Raw genomic sequence first — 22,151 nt, forward strand, 5'->3', positions numbered from 1 at the left:
AGGTGATGGACAACAATTTATCTCGGGGGCTAATAAAGTTTGTCCAAGTCTGGACTCTTTCCGCATGTTTTTTTATTTAACCAGCACCATCGATTGCCAGCTTGCAGTTACTTGGAAAATAGTTGTGCAGATTCTTGGAGTTCTACTTCATTCAAATCATTTCTCACTGAGGCTAGACATTAATTATATATATTTATTTTCACTACCCAGGACAAATAATTCTCAATTGTTGAACGTGATGATTAACTATTACAATCTTGTTGTGAGGATATGGGAAAAATGGCAAATCCCTTGTCAGCTTTTCTTTTTTCCTGATTCCACTTTTACATACACGTCTAAGCCTTTTTGGCATGTTACTCACCATCCTGTGACATCCATTACACACACATGTGACGTGGTGGTGGAATTCCACGCAAAAAAACACTCTGCTTCTTTCAGCGTTGCCCTTAATTAAATTTTAACTAGAGTGTCCACATTTAGTGGCGATTATTGTAAATATATAAACAAAGGCAGCACTATGCTAAGGACTAAACTGTCCTCAGCCGATCAGGAACACAATGGTTTAGGTTTTCTAAAACACAGACGTAAAACTATACAACATGTATATTTTTAAAGCAGGGATGTCAAACTGGTTTTCATTGAGGGCCAAATAGCAGTTATGGTTGCCCTCAGCGGGCCGATTTTAACAATGAGTAATATGTGAATATATATATATGACCCTTAAAAGTACTTTGAGTTTGTAGCACAGCTCGGCTCCCTCTGCACTGGACGTGGCAAGGTCATGCTATAAACACCCCTGTAGTGAATTTGGCCCATGACACCGAACAGAGTGACTTGTGGGCTTATGGACCAACACGCACCTACAGATACGTACACATACACAATCGCATGCCTTTTAACGCTTCCCTCATCCCGGTATGACGTACAACTGAGCAGCGCCCCTGGTGGATGCAGTTTCGGACCGGATGCCTCCCTCTCTCCCATTGCAAACCTCCAGTTGTGTGTGTTGTAACAAAGTTTTTCTGAGCCCCCCAATTAGGAGCTTAGCTTATAAGTTATTTTTTCTCTTTCTCCTTTCCCAATGTTTACATCTCCTTTCAACCGTTTTCAGGTGCAATGACAATAAAGTTATGTTCTATGTTGATGATGTTCCTGATGAATAACCTATCTATTGCAATAAAATCGTTGGGATCAGTGATGTTCATCGCACAGCTCGCCAAGCATTAATTGTGCAGCCTGCATGGTAGTTTCTAACATGGTAAATCACTATGTTGTTGTTTTTTATGTGGAGGGCCCCAAGTGATTAAAAACTCCCCTAGTACAAGCACTGCACTGTCAACAGTGACAATGCACATCTTCACGAGCATCAGCATCAGATACGCTGATTGCCAATATTACGTATCATTATGAAACACTACATATAAATTGATAACCACTATAACATAAAAAAATACAGTGAAAATGACTATTAGAAAATATGCTTTTTAATAAAATAAAACAGACTTGTTCATAATCCCAAGGTTCAGTGTACTGTACATTAACACGGAAGGCAGATGATAAACCTTTTAATGCTAATATTGTCGTAATACAACACATCAAAGGAAAAAGGCGCTATCAGAAATTGCCATTTCAAATTTTAAAGCTGTAATAAATTTGAAGACAGCCATAATTTTGAAGCCATGAAATAAATGAAGATGTAGAGCATGGGTCTCAAACTCAATATACCTGGGGGCCACTGGATACAGAAACTGGGTGAGGCTGGGCCGCAAAAAAAGATTTCTTAAAAAAATCTAACATGCACTTTTTGATGAATTCTCCGTCTTTGAATTGCTTTCCCGCCCTAGCAACATACTTGCCAACTCTTGCGATCTTTCCGGATAACACCCGAATATCAGTGCCCCTCCCGACAATCTCCCGAGGCAACCATTCTCCCGGTTTTCACCCGGTCAACAATAAGAAGGGCGTGCCGTGATGGCACTGCATTTAGCGTCCTCTAAAACCTGTCGTTTCGTTCGCTTTTCCATCATACAAACAGTGTGCTGGCCCAGTCACATATTGTATGAGGCTTCTGAAAGACCCACGGAAGTAATTGCAAGACATACTTAATCAACAGCTATACAGGTCACACTGAGGGTGGCCGTATAAACAACTTTATCACTGTTGCAAATATGCACCCACACCAAACAAGATTGACAAACACATTTTGGAAGAAAATCCACACCGTAACTCAACATAAACACAACAGAACAAATACCCAGAATCCCATGCAGCCCGGAAGAGTTAGGGCTGCATGGGATTCTGGGTATTTGTTATTTTGTGTTTATGTTGAGTTACGGTGCGGATGTTCTCCCAAAATGTGTTTCTCATTCTTGTTTGGTGTGGGTTCACAGTGTGGCACGTATTTGTAACAGTGATAAAGTTGTTTATACAGCCACCCGCAGTGTGACCCGTGTGGCTGTTGATCAACTATGTCTTGCAGTCGCTAACTGCGTCAACAGAAGCCAAATACAGTATGTGGCTGGGCTGGCATGGTGTTTGTACAGGTTGTAGAGGACGCTAAAGACAGTGTCCCCATGGTGTCCCTTTAATATTGTTATTTAAGTAATATTCGGGAGAATGATTACCCCTGGAGGGGCATTAAAAATTGGGAGTCTCCCCGAAAAATCGAGGGTATAAAAGTATGAAGTTGTAAAGCGCCTTTCATATAAAACTTGCGGGCCGCACCAACATTTAATTTCACATCAAGATGCGGACCGCAAAATAACGTCTTGCTGGCCGCATTTGGCCCGCGGGCCGTGTGTTTGAGACCCCTGATGTAGAGTATCCAAAAAAAACAGTCATGTAAAAAAAAAAAAAGTATATTTACAGATTATCAGCAGACTTTCTGAAGTTTCTAAGTGTCACAGTAAAATTAGTACAGCTCTTTTTTTTCTTTTCAAATTATAAAAATAGTCCATGTTACATGATTCTTGTAAGCCCTTTCGAAATGCGTAATTGTACCAATGTTGACTGTAACGGGGGAAGAATGGGATTTAGAAGGCCAGTTTCTTCATGAGGAGATACACCCGGGAGTCCACCTCGAAACCGTGGAGGTTGTTGGCGTCTCCCTGCAGTCTCATGAGGAGACCGCCGTACGAGACGTAGGCAGAGCTGAAAGAGGGAAAGGCACATTAAAGCTTGATGATGTGAGACAATGCGTTTCGTGAAGCATCTTCACCTCTTTATTCATTGTTTTTTTTTTTTTACACAATACACACAATATACCTAATTATAATTTACATACAGTAGAAGAGACAACTGCCAGGTAGTTTAAAAAGGCTTTAAACAAGGTATGTGTTTAATTAACCATAATTAACAATGCATATTCACTAAGTATATGCATTTATATTAAGGGAATAAGATAATCTTTCTTTGAATGTTCTTAACTTCTATTTCCCTGACAGTGTTAACTTGAGTTCTGCCCATAGGACTTGTGCTATAATGGAGGTCTTTGGCAGGTCACCACAAAAAAATTTGGCACCATCGCTTTGCCCTTGTTCATTAACACTTTATAATGGGACTGTCTGTGAATGAACTTGTTGTTACAACTTTGTACTCGGTACAGTGGATGGCACTAGGGATGTAACGATAAACGGTATACTGATAAACCGTGATAAAATTCCAGACGGTTAGTAATACTGTTTAAAATTGTAATTACCCCAAAAAAATTACCCTCATTTATTAATACATTTTAGACAACACTGCTCACTTCCTGGAACCAGAATTGCATGCACACTAAGTGCAAGAGAACACTAAGTGCAAGAGATGCGCAGATAGGAAATTATATCATCCGCATCCGCATCGTAAAAACCGTCATCCACCCACCGTCCACCCGAACCAACATTTTATCAGGACCGTACCCGCCCGCTGAAGTACATCAGAGGTTGGCCACTTTTACCACTCACAGAGCTATTTAAACCTGTTTCACAGAGTAATGAAGTCAATTGGAGCCGCTGACGTTCTCGCGATTATTCAATAGCATTCATCCTGGTGACAAGAATATGGGTATGCTGTGAAACCATTGCCTTTGACACCTTCAACAACATGTACGAACCGATTGTTGATCCAGCAACATGTTATGTGCAGCTTCCGCAGTCACATGTATGAGACTGAAAGGCATACCGGGTGATACAGAGTACACTGATGGTTGTGATATAAACAACTTTAACACTTACTAATATGCGCCACGCTGTGAAGCCACACAATACAAGATTGACAAACACATTTCGGGAGAACATCCTCACAGTAACACAACATAAACGCAACACAACAAATACCCAGAATCCTTTGCATTCATGACACATCCTGAATATATTTTACACCCCCGCGCCCCCAACCCCGCCCACTTTACCGACGCACAGGGTGGGTGAATACAAAGGATTATGGGTATTTGTTGTGTTGCGTTTATGTTGTGTTACTGTGAGGATGTTCTCCCGAAATGTGTTTGTCGTTCTTAATTGGTGTGGCTTCAAAGCGTGGCACATATTACTAAGAGAGTTAAAATTGTTTATGTCACAACCATTAGTGTACTCTGTGTCACCCAGTATGCCTTGCAGTCGTGTGCGTGTTGCCGCGGAAACCACACACAACATGATGCTGGACTGACAAGCAGATCATGCATGCTGTAGAAGGCGACAAAGCCAATAGCTTCATAGCACGCACTAATACTTAATATCTAGGTGACTGCCGGCAGTCATTCAAGAGAATAATAATGTCTCCTATTACTTCTTCGCTTTGTGACACGGGTCTTAAATGGCTCTTTGAATGGCAAAGGATACCGATCCCAGAACCATGTATATCAAATATCTCTGGATGGTTCAACCGCCAACCGCCCGAATCTAATTAAAATCTATTTTTTCGTCATGTCAACCGCCCGACCCCCGGTTTACCCGCGTATTCCGCGGATGAGACCGCAAACCGCGCATTTATACTAAGTGCCGTTTGGCTTTAATAAACATGGCAGCAAGCAACTACACGGACTTTGCTCTGGAGACTGCGATGGCGACACGTGTAGGCAATATTAGAGACGGACGCATTTGTTCCACACAAAAAGTATACGGCAGAGGCGAAAAATACTTGATGTTGCAGTTTCATTTTGAAAGTGTCTATTAGATTTGTGAGGTATGACTCCCGTTTAATATTGGTGGCCAAACTGTCGCGATATACCACTTTGTGTTGTTGAAGAACAAATCTTGTTCATTGACTTTATTTTCATTGGCCAAACTGCTTTGTGTTTTATATTGATATCAAAAAAGTAAACACCATGTTTTTTTTTTTTTTACAATACTTGTTGTTTTTTTTCAGTTCACAAAGTTATTACTTTAAAAAACATTTATTTGACATAGCATGTTGTTAATATTTTATAGTGTATATATTTATTCCTATGCGACATTTTTGCTCCAACTCCTAATGGAGCTGTCCCGATACTTACATTTACTACATGTTAATGTACACAAATGTATTTAACAAAAAAAAGTGCTCTCCATCGAAATGTAAAAATAGAGAAAAGGGAATCATGTAATGAGAAAAAGCTGATATGTGATACTATTAATAAACAAAAACACAAATAATTGGCTTTATATAGTGTATATGGATAACGTTTATCAATAGCCTTTTTATTACACATTACTTAGTTTACATGATGGCGTCGCGTTCACACCTCACCCCAACACTCTACATAATAACATAGTAACATAACGTAACATAGTAGTGACATAATGAGTAATTGTGATTAATAATCGTGATTTCAATATTTATCTAAACAATTGGAATTGTTATTTTGTCCGTAATCGTGCAGCCCTTATGGATTCTATTTTCATCAATAAGGACAAAAAGTGCAGTTATGTCTTACGGCCATCAGGTGCCATCTTGCAAAATTTTTTTTATTCGTTTTTATTTCTTTACATCTTATGTCCATAAGATGCTAATTTGCTAACCCAATTTTCACAATTTTGCTTGATCAATGTATGTAATTTTGTTTCTGCCATATTACTCTGCTTATAATGCTTGTGTTGTTTTCATATGCACATTCAATTTCTACTTGAGGTAGATGAAACACAGTGTTCTTATTTACAAAAATGTTTCTTCTACAAAGGAAATAATTTTGAATGTGTGTTTTTTTTTTTTTAAATAAACCTTGGTAAAAATATTTCACTATAAAGTACACTGAGCACAATGAAAAATACTGCAATAATTATAACCGTCATCATTTTTGTCACAATGACCGTGACAAGAAATGTTAAAGTTAAATTACCAATGATTGTCACACACACACTAGGTGTGGGGAAATTTTTCCTCTACATTTGACCCATCCCCTTGATCACCCCCTGGGAGGTGAGGGGAGCAGTGAGCAGCAGCGGTGCCACGCCCGGGAATCATTTTTGGTGACTTAAACCCAAATTCCAACCCTTGATGATGAGTGCCAAGCAGTGAAGTAATGGGTCCCATTTTTATAGTCTTTGGTATGACTCGGCCGGGGTTTGAACTCACAACCTACAAATCTCAGGGCGGACACTCTAACCACAAGGCCAATGAGCAGGTGGCACTGTGCATCGTAATTCCGCTTCCAATCACAACTTATTCACAACTCGTCAGCCAGAGAAATAGAAGACAAAGCAGTGAGGATTGGTGTTGCCAACTTATACAAACGTATTAAGAGTATTCACCGGCGTCTCGAGACTTTAAAAAAAAAAAAAAGCAAATGGCGACAAATCTCAGTCTTGTTTGCGACATACAAAAAGGAAGAATAGAAGAAGAAAGGCTTAAAACATATGGTGTCACTCCCACAGCAATATACCTCTCACCTACAGCATTAATGGCAATTACATGTGCAAATTACACAACGGCATAATTCTGTGACTTGTTTGTGAGCCAATAGCTACTTTATTTTTAACATTAAAATAATTATTTAAAAATAATAAATAATTTCTGTATGCCAATTTCTACTAAGGACAAAGAATCATTCACATATTGCAACAAGTCTTTATCTATTGTCAAACAGAAAGACACAAATAATAAAGATTACTCACAGGCGTGTGGCTGCTTCTGTCGATGTCTCATCGCCCTCAATCTTATAAACTTTCCCGTACATCACGTAGTCAAACTGGTCTGCCCTGTAATGTATACACAATTACATAGAAAATCATCCTGATAAAACAATGTTATTGATTTACTAGGTGTGTAACGGTACGTGTATTTGTATTGAACCGTTTCGGTGGTGTACCGAATGAGTACACATGCTAGCAGCGACTGGGCTAGGACAACATGTAAAAGCCAGAGGTGGAAAACCCTCCTGCCTCGTTAAGAGCTCCCATTTGGGAACACTTTGGCTGCGCGATACAACAATGGAGGATGGAGGTTTGCCGATATTGTTCAGCAGCTGCTTCTATCATGTCAAACATGTGTTGCACCTTTCCTGCTTCCGGCTCCCAAACCGTAGTCGAGCAGCGCAGGGGAGACACTCCTCCAGGGCTGATGTATTCTTTGGGGCGAAACCCTTTATTCTACCCGGAAGTGGGTCTCCACAGCTCCGGACTCCAGGGTAAATGAAGGGTCCGGCGACTAGTTGCAAATCGTGGCTTTATTGAGGTCTTGCACACAGCCAATCCAACAAAACACCAGCCACTCCCGAACTCGCGCTAAACTCCCTCACCTCGCTAGCCCACACACTCACTGACATCACATGCTGTCACATGTTAAAGGGCCACATAAACACATAAGCTACTCTCATAACACATGCTAACCCATTTGAAGCGTCACCACCGCATTCAAGCAGCCTCTCCTCGGCGAGTCAGGCAGGGCTAAAGCAATAACAAATGTTTTTATAGCAGGAGATTTAAGTCCATATTGTATTAAAAACTAGATTTTGACCCACTTCTATGGTGGAAGAACAATGAGCCCATATATCATCTTACTGCCAAGTTAGCCAGGGTAATAAAAGTCTCAATCAATCAATCAAAAAAAGCACTTAATATGTAGAAAGGTTTTTGTTAAAGGGGAACATTATCACAATTTCAAAAGGGTTAAAAACAATAAAAATCAGTTCCTAGTGGCTTGTTGTATTTTTTGAAGTTTTTTTCAAAATTTTACCGGTCCCGGAATATCCCTAAATAAAGCTTTAAAGTGCCTTATTTTCGCTATCTTCGAAACCACTATCCATTTCCCTGTGACGTCATACAGTGCTGCCAATATAAACAACATGGCCCTTACCACAGCAAGATATAGTGACATTAGCTCGGATTCAGACTCGGATTTCAGCGACTTAAGCGATTCAGCAGATTACGCATGTATTGAAACAGATGGTCGGAGTATGGAGGCAGATAGCGAAAACGAAATTGAAGAAGAAATTGAAGCTATTGAGCGAATAGCTATTGACGCTATTTGGTCATAGCGTGGGTGTACCTAATGAAGTGGCCCATAGCATGGCTGCCTTATTAGCATCGCCTGTAAAATGTGCAGACCAAACGATCAGGACTTTCGCATCTTGTGACACTGGAGCAACTTAAATCCGTCGATTGGTAAGTGTTTGTTTCGCATTAAATGGGGGTATCTGGTTTCAAATGTACATACAGTTAGCGTAAATAGCATGTTAGCATCGATGAGCTGACAGTCATGCCGTGACCAAATATGTCTGATTAGCTCATAAGTCAACAACATCAACAAAACTCACATTTGTGATTTCGTTGACTTAATCGTTGCAAATGCATCTGCAGGTTATCCATACATCTCTGTGCCATGTCTGTCTTGGCATCGCCGGTCAAATGTGAAGACACTTTGGTACATTCTATGGGGGTCTGGCGGGAGATTTCTTGCCAGTGGTGCAACTTGAATCCCTCCCTGTTAGTGTTGTTACACCCTCCGACAACACACCGACGAGGCATGGTCTCCAAGATTCCAAAAAATAGTTGAAAAAACGGAAAATAACAGAACCGAGACCCGGTGTTTGTAATGTGAAAATGAATATGGCGGGTGTGTTACTTCGGTGACGTCACGTTCTGACCTCATCGCTAAAAGACCGATAAACAGAAAGGCGTTTAATTTGCCAAAATTCACCCATTTAGAGTTTGGAAATCGGTTAAAAAAATTCATGGTCTTTTATCTGCAACATCAAGGTATATATTGACGCTTGCATAGGTTTGGTGATAATGTTCCCCTTTAAGAAACCATTGAGCCTTATCTTATTTAGTTTTTATTTAATACATGTTGACCACATTAACCCTGGCAATGGACCCTGTGTGTATATGTATGTTATGCCATTGTTCACAAATTTGGTAAATAAATAAACCAAAAATGTATATTTTGTAGTTTTCTTACTGTACCGAAAATGAACCGAACCGTGACCTTTAAACCGAGGTATGTACCGAACCGAAATTTTTCTGTACCGTTACACCCCTATGATTTACCACTATTGGAAACATACCTGGACGGTCTGTCATCCTGAGGATTGTACTCCCCGTCATCCGGTGTTCCATCTTCGTATAAAGTGCTGGCAATGACCAATCTGAACTTGTCACCTAATGGGAGAAACACTCTTTTTTTAATCCAATGTATTTGATGTTTAACTTGAACTAAATAATTTGTTTAGCTTGACTATAGACCAGTTTACTCCAACAGCTTTAATGACCTCAGTACATGTTTCAGTGGGATAACAGTAATAATTAGTCAGGCAAAGACACTTGCAGCTACATGAGTGTGGAGACGTGTTCTTACCGAGATCCACAGGGTAGATTTGAATGTTTACGTCTAAAATGAGGTCCATCTTAAAGGATTCACTTTCACAATGTAGGCGAGACACTGTGGGATGATAATTAGTGGGGAAAAAAAGCATAAATCTCTTGGCTTCAGTGAAGGACGATTATAAAATGATTCCATTGTCCAACGAATGCTACAGTACAGTGATAGAAATATTGTTTTAGTTTGTATCCACAAGGGGGCAATGTTGCATTTAAATTAGCTGATACAGTCTATCACTATTTTTATAATTGGCCCAATTGTTTACATCAAAAGGCAGACAATTTTAAACCGTTATGCAGTTAAAAAAAAACAAAAAACATCTGAGTAGAAGTTTGAGGTTTTAATAAAATACTGCGATAGGTTACAAATATTTTTCAAAATTAGACTAAAGCCCCTTTTTGGCACTGTTATTCTGGTATTACCCCACAGTAAATGACATAAATATTATCTTAAAGTACTTATTTGTAGGGATGTAACGGTATTGTAGATACCGCGGTGTTACGATTTTTAAATTCTTCACAATAATGCCGTGATGTATGACGATGTCAAACAAAAACTTGGTGAGGGTAGTATTTATCTGGAGCTTTTGCATTGGCCAGTCTGAAATAAACTACATCTCCCATAATCCTCTGCGCAGCAGCAAGGTGGGGCTGGAAAGCAGGAAAGGGGAGATAAGAGGAAAGCATGCAGGAGTAGTGTATTCATAGATGATGAGAAAAATAGTTTTTTTTTTCAGACATTTCTTGTAAATTTCATCAAAATCTGTCCATAACATTTTGAGTTGTTTTGCCAACAAACCCTGACGAAAAGAAAACCTTGTTTGACGGAGATAATTTAGTCTGCGCACTGCAAAGCAAAGTGCGCCACCTTTGTCTCCAGCGTTTTCACTGCGCACCGTTTGGTGGAAAATAATCTAGAGCAGGGGTCACCAATGCGATGCCCGCGGGCACCAGGTAGCCCGTAAGGATCAGGTGATTGCCCACTGGCCTGTTCTAAAAATAGCTCAAATAGCAGCACTTACCAGTGAGCTGCCTCTATTTTTTAAATTGTATTTATTTACTAGCAAGCTGGTCTCGCTTTGCTCGACATTTTTAATCCAAGAAAATATTTTAAAGACTTGTTCTTCACTTGTTTAAATACATTCATTTATTCTTTTACTTCGCTACTTATAACTTTAAAAAAGACAATTTTAGAGAAAAAAAACAACCTTAAAAATGATTTTAGGAATTTTAAAACACATATACCTTTAAAATTCCTTCCTCTTCTTTCCTGACAATTTAAATCAATGTTCAAGTATTTTTTTTGTTGTAAAGAATGATAAATACATTTTAACTTAATTCTTCTTTTTAGCTTCTGATTTTTCGACGAAAAATATTTGTTAAATATTTCTTCAAACTTATTATGATTAAAATTAAAAAAATATATTTTGGCAAATCTAGAAAATCTGTAGAATCAAATTGAAATCTTATTTCAAAGTCTTTTGAATTTCTTTTAAAAATTTTGTTCTGGAAAATCTATAAGAAATAATGATTTGTCTTTGTTAGAAATATGACTTGGTCCAATTTGGTATATATTCTAACAAAGTGCAGATTGGATTTTAACCTATTTAAAACATGTCATCAAAATTCTAAAATGAATCCTAATCAGGAAAAATTACTAATGATGTTCCATAAATTATTTTTTTTATTTTTTCAAACGGGTTCGAATTAGCTAGTTTTTCTTATTTTTAACGGTTGAATTTTGAATTTTAAAGAGTCGAAATTGAAGATAAACTGTTTAAAAATTTAATTTTCTTTTTTTTCGTGTTTTCTCCTCTTTTAAACCGTTCAATAAATTTTTTTTTTCATAATTTATTCTCTACAAAAAACCTTCCGTAAAAGGAAAAAAACGTACGACGGGATGACAGACTGAAATACTAATTTTTTTATAAATATAGATTTATTTATTTATTAAAGGTAAATTGAGCAAAATGGCTATTTCTGGCAATTTATTTAAGTGTGTATCAAACTGGTAGCCCTTCACATTAATCAGTACCCAAGAAGTAGCTCTTGGTTTCAAAAAGGTTGGTGACCCCTGATCTAGAGGGAGTACGGACAGCGCATCATGCGGGGAATACGAGTAATATGAAAAGTTACTTAATAAACCATCACCCGGGAAATATATTTGAAGCCAACAAGACTCAACATCCAATTGTGAGGTATTTATATTAGTAAAAGTTTAATTGTCAGTTAACCTTTCTGACAGTTTTTTTTTCCAAACTGATACAGTATTAATAAAAATGGCCACTGCTCCTCAGAAAGTAAAAGTTGAAAGACACTAAACTTAACATATCGTTTAACACTTGTTACACTGGATGTTTACATTGTCACTTTGAAGACACACAACTGTAATTTTTGTAAATTAATATATTTGCTTGTAACAGTGGATGTTGCCGAACAATTATTAGCACTTAAAAATGCATATTTGTAATAATAAACATAATTAAAACATTTGAGCATTATGTTTGCGTTCAATTACAGTAAGTGTGTTTATCTTAAACATTCAAATGAGATACTGTGATGTGCTGCCACTCTTTCAGGCACATTAAAGAAAAAAAACAATGTATAACTGAGCTATTATGTGGAACAATTTCCCTTGTGGATCAAAAAAGTTTGACTAAGTCTAAGTCATTCCTGCCGCTTAAATATACACGCTATGGCATTTTTACCAAGCCTTTTTTTTTCTGGACTATACCAACATATCGTAATAACTAACTTACGGTGAGATTTTGATATTGTTACATCCCCACAGAAAAATACTCCTGGATATTCTGCCACACTAAAATCGTAGTTTCATAATAAACAGAAATTGTATAAATTATACGCACATGCATACATTATTATTCCGTCATAACAAACCTCTGTCGAACTTCTTGCCATCTGGATCGATGTCTTTCACATCAAAGATATCCTCAAAAAGAATTCCAGCCATTTTTTCCTGTTTTTGACAAGAACAAAACAAAGGAAATGAGAAAAAACAGGAACTACAATTCTGGAAACATTACTCCAATAATCTCGATGAATTTCCTATGTCAAACCAGAGCATCATTTGCAACGAGAATATACAAATAAAAAGTGGGTTTTAACTTTCACAGACCCTGGGATACATTGTCAGAATCACTGTAGGTTATAGTTCTACAAAAAAGGGTTGCATACCCAAAACATTTGTATGCACTTACAACATTTAAGACTTTTAACATATCAGTATGTGGGATTAAATAATGGAATGATATAAGTAAAAGAGAAACAATTTACTAATATGATCCACTTTATGAGGCTGTTCAAACTAAAAGTGTTCACAAAGTACAATTATCCATGCGTTTGTTAGGTCTCGCCTCGATTACTGCAACGTGTTATTTTTGGGTCTACCCATGTCTAGCATTAAAAGATTACAGTTGGTACAAAATGCGGCTGATAGACTTTTGACAAGAACAAGAAAGTTTGATCATATTAGGCATATATTGGTTCACCTGCACTGGCTTCCTGTGCACTTAAGATGTGACTTTAAGGTTTTACTACTTACGTATAAAATACTACACGGTCTAGCTCCAGCCTATCTTGCCGATTGTATTGTACCATATGTCCCGGCAAGAAATCTGCGTTCAAAGGACTCCGGCTTATTAGTGATTCTCAGAGACCAAAAAAAGTCTGCGGGCTATAGAGCGTTTTCCATTCGGGCTCCAGTACTCTGGAATGCCCTCCCGGTAACAGTTCGAGATGCTACCTCAGTAGAAGCATTTAAGTCTCACCTTAAAACTCATTTGTATACTTTAGCCTTTAAACAGACTCCCTTTTTAGACCAGTTGATCTGTCTTTTCTTTTCTTCTTCTCCTATGTCCACCCCTCCCTTGTGGAGGGGGTCCGGTCCGGTGGCCATGGATGAAGTACTGGCTGTCCAGAGTCAGGACCCAGGATGGATCACTCGTCCAGAGTCGGGACCCAGGATGGACTGCTCGCCTGTGTATCGGCTGGGGACATCTCTGCGCTCCTGAGATGTCCCCATCCCAAGCCTCCGCTTGGGATGGTTTCCTGCTGGCTCCACTGTGGACGGGACTCTTGCTACTATATTGGATCCACTTTGGACTGGATTCTCGCGGTTATGTTAGATCCACTATGGATTGGACTTTCACATTATCATGTTAGATCCGCTCGACATCCATCGCTTTCGGTCCCCTAGTGAGGGGGGAAGGGGGTTGCCCACATAGGCGGTCCTATCCAAGGTTTCTCATAGTCATCATTGTCGACGTCCCACGGTCCCACTGGGGTAAGTTTTTCCTTACCCTTATCTGGGCTCTACCGAGGATGTTGTTGTGGTTTGTGCAGCCCTTTGAGACACTTGTGATTTAGGGCTATATATATAAACATTGATTGATTGAAATAGAAGAATAATTCTGATAGACATCTTGAATTGTTTTGAAAATAAGATACTATTCACCTTATGTGAATCATAACTGACTGAACAATTTATACAAGAAAGCTGTTGTATTTGGAATTTACGTAAATTGCATTAGAAAATAGAAACAGAAAGTGAACACTCCTCTATCCATCCATTTTCTACCGCTTGTCCCTAATATATACTAGTAATTGCTGTTATACGAAAAGGGGGTAGGATTAAATACGCTTTGCTTCAAGTTCTTCCTACTTATATTCTGACTCGCTGTAAAATTAAATGAGCACGAGTTTAATAAAAATGTAGTAGCAACAAAGTTATACGTGCTTCACGACGTAAGTTATAGCAGAATTTTCAACCTTTTTTGAGCCAAGGCACATATTATGCTTTGAAAAAATGCAGAGGCACACCACCAGCAGAAATCTTTAAAAACAAAACTCAGTTGACAGTAAAAAGTCATTGTTGCAATTGTTGGATATGACTTTAAACCATAACCAAGCATGCATCAATATAGCTCTTGACTCAAAATCGGTGTACTGTCACCACCTGTCATATCACACCCTGACTTATTTGGACTTTTGTGCTGTTTTCCTGTGTGTACTGTTTTAGTTCTTGTCTTGCGCTCCTATTTTGGTGGCGTTTCCCGTTTTTTGGTATTTTCCTGTAGTAGTTTCATGTCTTCCTTTGAGCGATATTTCCCACAACTAGTTTGTTTTAGCAGTCAAACATTTTTCTGTGGTTTTTATCCTTCTTTGTGGGGACATTGTTGATTGTCATGTTCGGATGTAAATTGTGGACGCCGTCTTTGCCCCACAGTAAGTCTTTGCTGTCGTCCAGCAATCTGTTTTTATTTACTTTGTAGCCAGTTCAGTTTTAGTGTTGTTCTGCATAGCCTTTCCTAAGCTTCAATGCCTTTTCTTAGGGACACTCACCTTTTGTTTATTTTTGGTTTAAGCATTATACACCTTTTTACCTGCACCCTGCCACTTGCTGTTTCCGACATCTACAAAGCTATTAGCTACCGGCTGCCACCTACTGATATGGAAGAGTATTACACGGTTACTGTGCCGAGTTCTAGACAGTACAGACACTCAACAATAACACATCATTTGCAGACTATAATTACTGGTTTTCAAAAAATATTTGTAACCCAAATAGGTGAAACTAGATAATCTCCCACGGCACACTAGTGTGCCGCAGCACAGTGGTTGAAAAACACTGAGTTATAGGCTAGCTGTTAGCGAGCAACCAGTTCCTTACCTTAAGTTTGTTGGAGCTGGTGAGCTACGTTATTCCGTATTGTGCACCCAAGATTTTCTAGCACTTGCCTCAGTTATGTGACAACATGTGCGACTGTAAGATACTCTTTAAAACCTCCTTAAATCTTCATTCATTCATAACATCGTGAAGAAACGCAGTTGAACAATGTGCTCAACCTTAGACACGCCCCCGTACTTCCGTTTACGTCAGTCTCATGCGGCATGGCGTGGAATAACGTTTAAAAATATTTTCTTTAGGCTTGAATAAAAAATATTTTTTTTTACATCTTGTTAAAAGGTTGGTATCTCGTTAAGTCTGGCTAAATCTGTATTCATTCACAACATCGTGAGACGGCGGAACCATAGCGCACTGATGTGCCCAACCTTTGGTACGCCATATACTTCCGGTTCACGAACAGCATGGTGTGTAAATATGTTGAAAAATATTTCATTTTATGCCTAAATAAATATTTTCATTTTTATATGTTGTCGAAGAGTTATAAAATCAAGTTTGATACAAAAAACATAAATCCTATTGCCATAATATCTTTGCCATTATTTTACGACATTTTCTTCTACTTTCCAGCATCAACTTTTTGGTTGCTATGTAGTTAGCGTCCCATCTGTTGACGGTTGCTAGCAAATGAATATATCCTTAATGTCAGGAAAGACGAACTTGTGAGGCTTTTTAATGTTTATATCACGACGCGAGAGGGTAAATTCGCCTTTAAGTGTGTTATCTTAGACTTGCAATGTAGGAACAAGGTGAGGAATGATGGTTTCGACGACAACTATTAGCATGCCAGCTAGCACTAGCTCGTTTGCCTCCATTTTTAAGGCAATTATAATGAACTGTTCCTGTGATAAAAACGTGTAAACATATATTCAAAATAGATTACTTTTGGTTACCCATAATCCAATCTACCATTTTCCAAGAGTATATTCCACTTGCATTGTTAACGAGGACAGTAATGCAATGTGTTTGCAGGATTTGCTGAGCATAATTTGGAATCATCCATCCATCCATTTATTACCGCTTGTCCCTTACGGCAGTGTTTTTCAACCACTGTGCCGCGGCACACTCGTGTGCCGTGAGATACAGTCTGGAGTGCCGTGGGAGATTATCTAGTTTCACCTATTTGGGTCACAAATATTTTTTGCAAACCAGTAACTATAGTCTGCAAATGATGCGTTGTTGTTGAGTGTCTGTACTGTCTAGAACTCTAGTAACCGTGTAATACTCTTCCATATCAGTAAATGGCAGCCGGTAGCTAATAGCTTTGTAGATGTCGGAAACAGCGGGAGGCAGTGTGCAGGTCAAAAGGTGTCTAATGCTTAAACCAAAAATAAAGAAAAGGTGAGTGCCCCTAAGAAAAAGCATTGAAGCTTAGGGAAGGCTATGTAGAACAACACCAAAACTGAACTGGCTACAAAGTAAACAAAAACAGATTGCTGGACGACAGCAAAGACTTACTGTGGAGCAAAGACGGCGCCCACAATGTACATCCGAACATGACAATGTCCCCACAAAGAAGAATAAAAACAACAAAAAAATGTTGGATTGCTAAAACAAAGTAGATGTGAGAAATATCGCTCAAAGGAAGACATGAAACTACTACAGGAAAATACCAAAAAAACAGGAAAAGCCACCAAAATAGGAGCACAAGACAACAACTAAACACTACACACAGGAAAACCGCAAAAAAAGTCCAAATAAGTCAGGGTGTGATGTGACAGGTGGTGAGAGTACACCTAGTTTAAGTCAAGAGCTATATTGATGCATGCTTGGTTATGGTTTAAAGCAGTTGTTCTTAAACAGGGTTCGATCGAACCCTAGGGGTTCAGTGAGTCGGCTTCAGTGGTTCGGCGGAGCATCCACTCAAGCCAGACCCGACTCAGCGTGTACATAAAAACTTCTCCCTATCGGCATATTAGGGATACGGCAACAGCAGAACCCAAACTGATTTGCAGGTGTGTAATTTGTTACGAGTTCATGCACTGTGTTGGTTTGGTTCTTTAAACAAGGTGATGTTCTTGCACAGGTCATTTTGTGCACCAGTAAAAGATCATATAACTTTGTCTTGAATTCGAAAAACATTTTATTTTTCACTAAAGAAGGGTTCAGTGGATGTGCATATAAAACTGGTGGGGCTCAGTACCGCCAACAAGGTTAAGAACCACTGGTTTAAAGTCATATCCAACAATTGCGACGACTTTTTACTGTCAACTGAGTTTTGTTTTTTAAGGATTTCTGCTGGTGGTGTGCCACCGCATTTTTTCAAAGCAAAAAATGTGCCTTGGCTCAAAAAAGGTTGAAAAACACTGCCTTACGGGGTCGCTGGTGCCGAGGCTTATGTGGTAGAAACACGTCGGATTCAATGGAATGCACCCAATAGTAGAAACTGATTGGAGTCAACAAAGGCTTCAAAATCAGAACTATAGAAGAATACATGTTTGCCTTCTATGTGGGATTTTAAAAAGTTGTAGATACTCACATGAGTTTCAAAGAGGAACACATGAGTTTCAAGGAGGAAGCCAAGATGGGGGACATCTTAGCCACAGAAGCCAATCTGCTCGGGATGATCAAGGAGGTATCTATCCATCTAGCAGTATAACAGTGAGTAATGTCAGTCTTCATTAATTGACACTTTTTGCTTATTTTTCATTGACCACAGTACCTCAAGATTGAACAGTTTGATGAAACTGTTCAGAGTTTTGACAAAGAGTGCAAAAACAAAGGAAAGCTTGTACCCAAGCCTCAAGGAAATGTTCTGAGGGATTTAAAGACTCACATCACCCAGGTACTTGAAAAGAATCTTTATATATATATATATATATATATATATAAATTAGGGCTGTCAAATTATTTATTATTTGATTAATTACATTTAGGAATAATCATGATATCACAGGCGAGTATTTGCTTGCATATTCAAAATTTTCTTAAAATGGAACTGCACATTTAAAAAATGTTGTTCCCATTATTTATTCACAAGCCTTATGTGAGACAAAAACATGTTTTACTTTTTGTTATGCATTCTAAGCCGTTAAATACTGGAAGTACAAGGTGTAATGCAGCTGATGGGAGTATACTATTCCGCCTATAAAGCCCACTAAAATACATTCAAAAATGTACATCTTGGTGTCAGGTTCAAACACTGATGACATCTATTAACAGACAAGAAGCAAGGAATCATGCAGGGACATAGTTCAATTTTGCTCAATGAGGAGAGACATATTTGGCTGTACACTCAGTTACAGTTCCAACCTACGCCCTAAGGCACAGCCCACGAGCTCCACTATTTATTCGGGAGGTCCCTAGTTACATCACTGAGGCTGCTTCTGAAGAGAGGGGTAATGCCAGCAGCCCCAGTTAAACACAATACACGATTATTCAGAATGGAAATGTGCTGACACTCAAGATTTCGCCCTGTCTCTCTTTTGTGCGCACAGAGGTACTCAATGTTCGTCCTTGGCAGTCAGCAGGCCAGGTCTGGACACAAACATTGATACCAGACGGCTTGCAATCCAAGACTGCAGGTTGTCCCTATGCACAGATAGAAAAGTACAACTTCAGCACAATTGATAATATCTACAGCAACAGCCTTTAAGAATAAGACTTGTGTGATAACTTATACATAATTATTCTAACACTTGGTGACCTAAATATTCACCAAATATTACCAATATTCTTATTATAAGCGCTAAAATAGACAAACTATTTTTAAAGGTGCCGTGATCACAGAGAGCTAACTAGCTCGTTCAGCTACACAATTGACATACTAAGTTGCTGCTGCATATAGCTCAAAGTTGGTGACAGTGAATTCTATATTTTGAATCATGTTCTCACCTAGATAGTAGAAGGATGTGGCTATAAACCAAGAAGTTGGTCAACTTTGAGATTGGCAAGAAAGACACGACAAGACGCTCATTTGCAGAACATTTTTTTAACCTGTGAGGATTAATTCTTTATCTAAACAGCAAAATACAAACATCCCATAAGCCGGCATCCAAGTGAGTTGTCCCAAAGTAGTCTTTTTTGTCTCTCATTAAGTCTGCCAATAGTGTTATTGTTTTTGTTAAATGGAAAAGCGTAAATTGTGATATGTCTGTAAAATTAATACGCCGATATGTTTCCTTAAAATGAGGAAAACACTTAAGTATTGCATGTTATTATGAATGTGCCTGTTACTACATTACACATAGACTTAGCGTATGTATATAAAACAATTATAGAGGCTTTTGGATGAGCGTGCTTTGTAGGCAGAATAGAGAACTCCTATTAGCGCCATTGTTATTTGACTTTTGGTAGTTTTTATGTACAAGTTAGAATGCATAAAAAAAGAAAAATGTGTTTATTGTCTTATGTAAGGATGGTGAATAATAGACAAAATTCAAAAAAGTGTAGTCCTTTTCAGAAATTATCTCAATATGGGTACACAAATTCAATTTCATTGTATAAATATAATTCAGGAACATTTAAAAATATTTTACTTGAATGCATGTCATGTATTTGCACAAAACCTGGAAACAGTTTTATCTAAAGTTCTTTCGGGGTGTATTTTGGAGTAAAATTTGCAAGTGAGCACACCAGTCATTTTTGTAGTGAAAAATGCATTGCTCTGAACACTGACAGTATACCAGTTAAAGGGGAACTGCACTTTTTTTTTTTAATTTTGCCTCATTCATAATCATTAAGAAAAACATGATGACGGACGGATTTCTTTCAATGCAATCTAACTATTAAATGAACATAAACAAAAGTCAGCTTACAGCGTAGCCAATGGGAGCTTCACTATTCTGCCCATAAAATTTGATGAATAACAAAAGCACCAACAATATGCCATTTACATTTTGTGATTTTAATATAAACCAAGTACTGGTGATATTGTTATTATAAGCGCCAACGCAGACAAACTATTTACATCGGCGACGTGATCACTTGCGTGAGTCCTTATGTTTACATCATCGAGTGATCTACTGCTTCCTCACTTCCCTGATCCCTGTAAATTTAATGTAGATCATAAATCATGCATCTCACCTGAAAAGTAGATGGTTGAGGATATAATCTGACAAGTTGAGACACTTTGATATTCATTTGGGACCTGGAGTTGGGGAGATTGACCCGAAAAGTGCTTGTTCCCTCAGGATTCATGGTAAGCGGACATTTGATCGAATTTATTTGTTATTTAGAATGTATTTTTAAAAATCCAGCCGTCGTCATGTCTTTCATAATGAGTGTGAATGATAGGCATAATTCTCAAAAAATTGTAGTTTGCCTTTAAGGTAAAATAACTTGTACGGTCAAAATAAGTTGCATGACTAATCTATGTGTGTTCATGATTGATGCAATATTTGTTTGTGATTAGTCATTTGTATTAACTCGTTAATTTTGACAGCCTTAATTTCAATGTGACAATTAGTGTCATGCAGCCTTTTGGATATACAAAACTAGAGAGGGTGCTGCATAATTGTCTCATTTATTCTTTTTATTTTGTCTTGTCTTACCCATTACCTGTTTATCTCCATTCACAGAAAGATCTACTTAGCTCTTTTGATAATGGAGACTACAATGTGTTTTTTGAGCTGTGGGCTGAACTTATTCCATATGATGCAAACAACACAGAGGCCCTAAAGCTGGAGTTTTACCTCCACATCCACTTTACCATCTACCCACTGAGAAGTCACCCTTCAAGACAAGTACGATTTAGTTATTTTGTATTACTATTTTATGAATTACAAGACCCTATTTTTCCTAAGAGCACATAATATTCATATGCTCAAAGTGTCCACTATGCTGTGCTATTGGTCAGAATGTTGCATTGCAAGTTAAAGCAGTATTTATGTCAGAATAGCTGTAGAATATTTACAGCAGGGGTGTCAAACTCATTTTAGCTCAGGAAGCCGCATGGAGGAACATCTATTCCCAAGTGGGCCGGACTGGTAAAGTCGTGGCGTGAGAACTTAAAATTAAACCTACAACACTCTTCAGATTGTATTCTTTGTTTACTTTGGCCCAAAATAGATCAAGCAGATTGTGAAAATGTACATATTACAAATAATCCTCTTTTCATTACACTTTGTTAGTGAAAATTCTAAGAAAAAAAATTGGTGCAGTTGCAAAAACACAATAAAGAACACAATGAACTTAAACTGTCTCTCAGTGTATCTACACAACCATTGAACTGTAATTCACAGCCTATCTGGGGTTCAACAAAACAATAAATACAAACTTGTCTAGGTATCAAATACCTCATTTGTCATTTCCATATATCAATCTTGTGCTAACTCAACAAGAGAGGGAATCTATTCAGGAGTCTTGAGTAACTCCCTGCCTCATAGGAATCAGTGTATTGATTAAAACATGAATAGAAGCTGTGCATTGCATGAACACTTTCAACCAACCAAAAGTTCAAACTAAGAGACTGACAGTCTTGCAGTTTTGAAAGTATTAGTTTCTTTAAATTTGCACAGGAGACATACATTTTCACATAACTATATCAGTGTGAAGTCTCTCATGCAGAATTTTAAGTGCGGTTATCAATTGTTTATTTCACTCCTGAAACTTTGCATCTTTTAACGATTACAGGTGCATCAATACCAGGTGTCACATCCTGAGGGACAGACAATTTAAGGATATTATTCAAGTGTTTGTGCATGAGCCTTGATTGTACCTTTGTTTTTTTTTTAGGT

General features: G+C 38.1%; 2 protein-coding genes across 7 annotated transcripts in view; one reads left to right on the forward strand and one right to left on the reverse strand.

Annotated features, from left to right (window-relative positions):
• Nucleotides 1-2,847: 2,847 nt before the first annotated feature.
• On the reverse strand, nucleotides 2,848-15,733 carry polr2h (RNA polymerase II, I and III subunit H). Its single transcript, XM_061883300.1, has 6 exons — nucleotides 15,460-15,733; nucleotides 12,669-12,747; nucleotides 9,748-9,831; nucleotides 9,458-9,551; nucleotides 7,068-7,151; nucleotides 2,848-3,150 (listed from the first exon to the last, which is right to left on the reverse strand). The coding sequence occupies exons 2-6, from the start codon at nucleotides 12,739-12,741 to the stop codon at nucleotides 3,033-3,035; spliced, it is 453 nt and encodes a 150-aa protein (XP_061739284.1). The 5' UTR covers nucleotides 12,742-12,747; nucleotides 15,460-15,733; the 3' UTR covers nucleotides 2,848-3,032.
• A 317-nt stretch (nucleotides 15,734-16,050) lies between these two features.
• Nucleotides 16,051-22,151, forward strand: part of LOC133540579 (lisH domain-containing protein ARMC9) — a 79,662-nt gene continuing 73,561 nt past the window's right edge. For all 6 annotated transcript variants that reach the window (XM_061883305.1, XM_061883301.1, XM_061883303.1 and 3 more), the window contains exons 1-3: nucleotides 16,051-18,049; nucleotides 18,134-18,259; nucleotides 20,994-21,158. In XM_061883305.1, the coding sequence (XP_061739289.1) occupies nucleotides 17,954-18,049; nucleotides 18,134-18,259; nucleotides 20,994-21,158 (387 nt within the window). In that variant the 5' untranslated portion in view covers nucleotides 16,051-17,953. The remainder of the gene's footprint in view (nucleotides 18,050-18,133; nucleotides 18,260-20,993; nucleotides 21,159-22,151) is intronic.

Source organism: Nerophis ophidion, linkage group LG22 (assembly GCF_033978795.1).
Source record: "Nerophis ophidion isolate RoL-2023_Sa linkage group LG22, RoL_Noph_v1.0, whole genome shotgun sequence".
Taxonomy (NCBI): domain Eukaryota; kingdom Metazoa; phylum Chordata; class Actinopteri; order Syngnathiformes; family Syngnathidae; genus Nerophis; species Nerophis ophidion.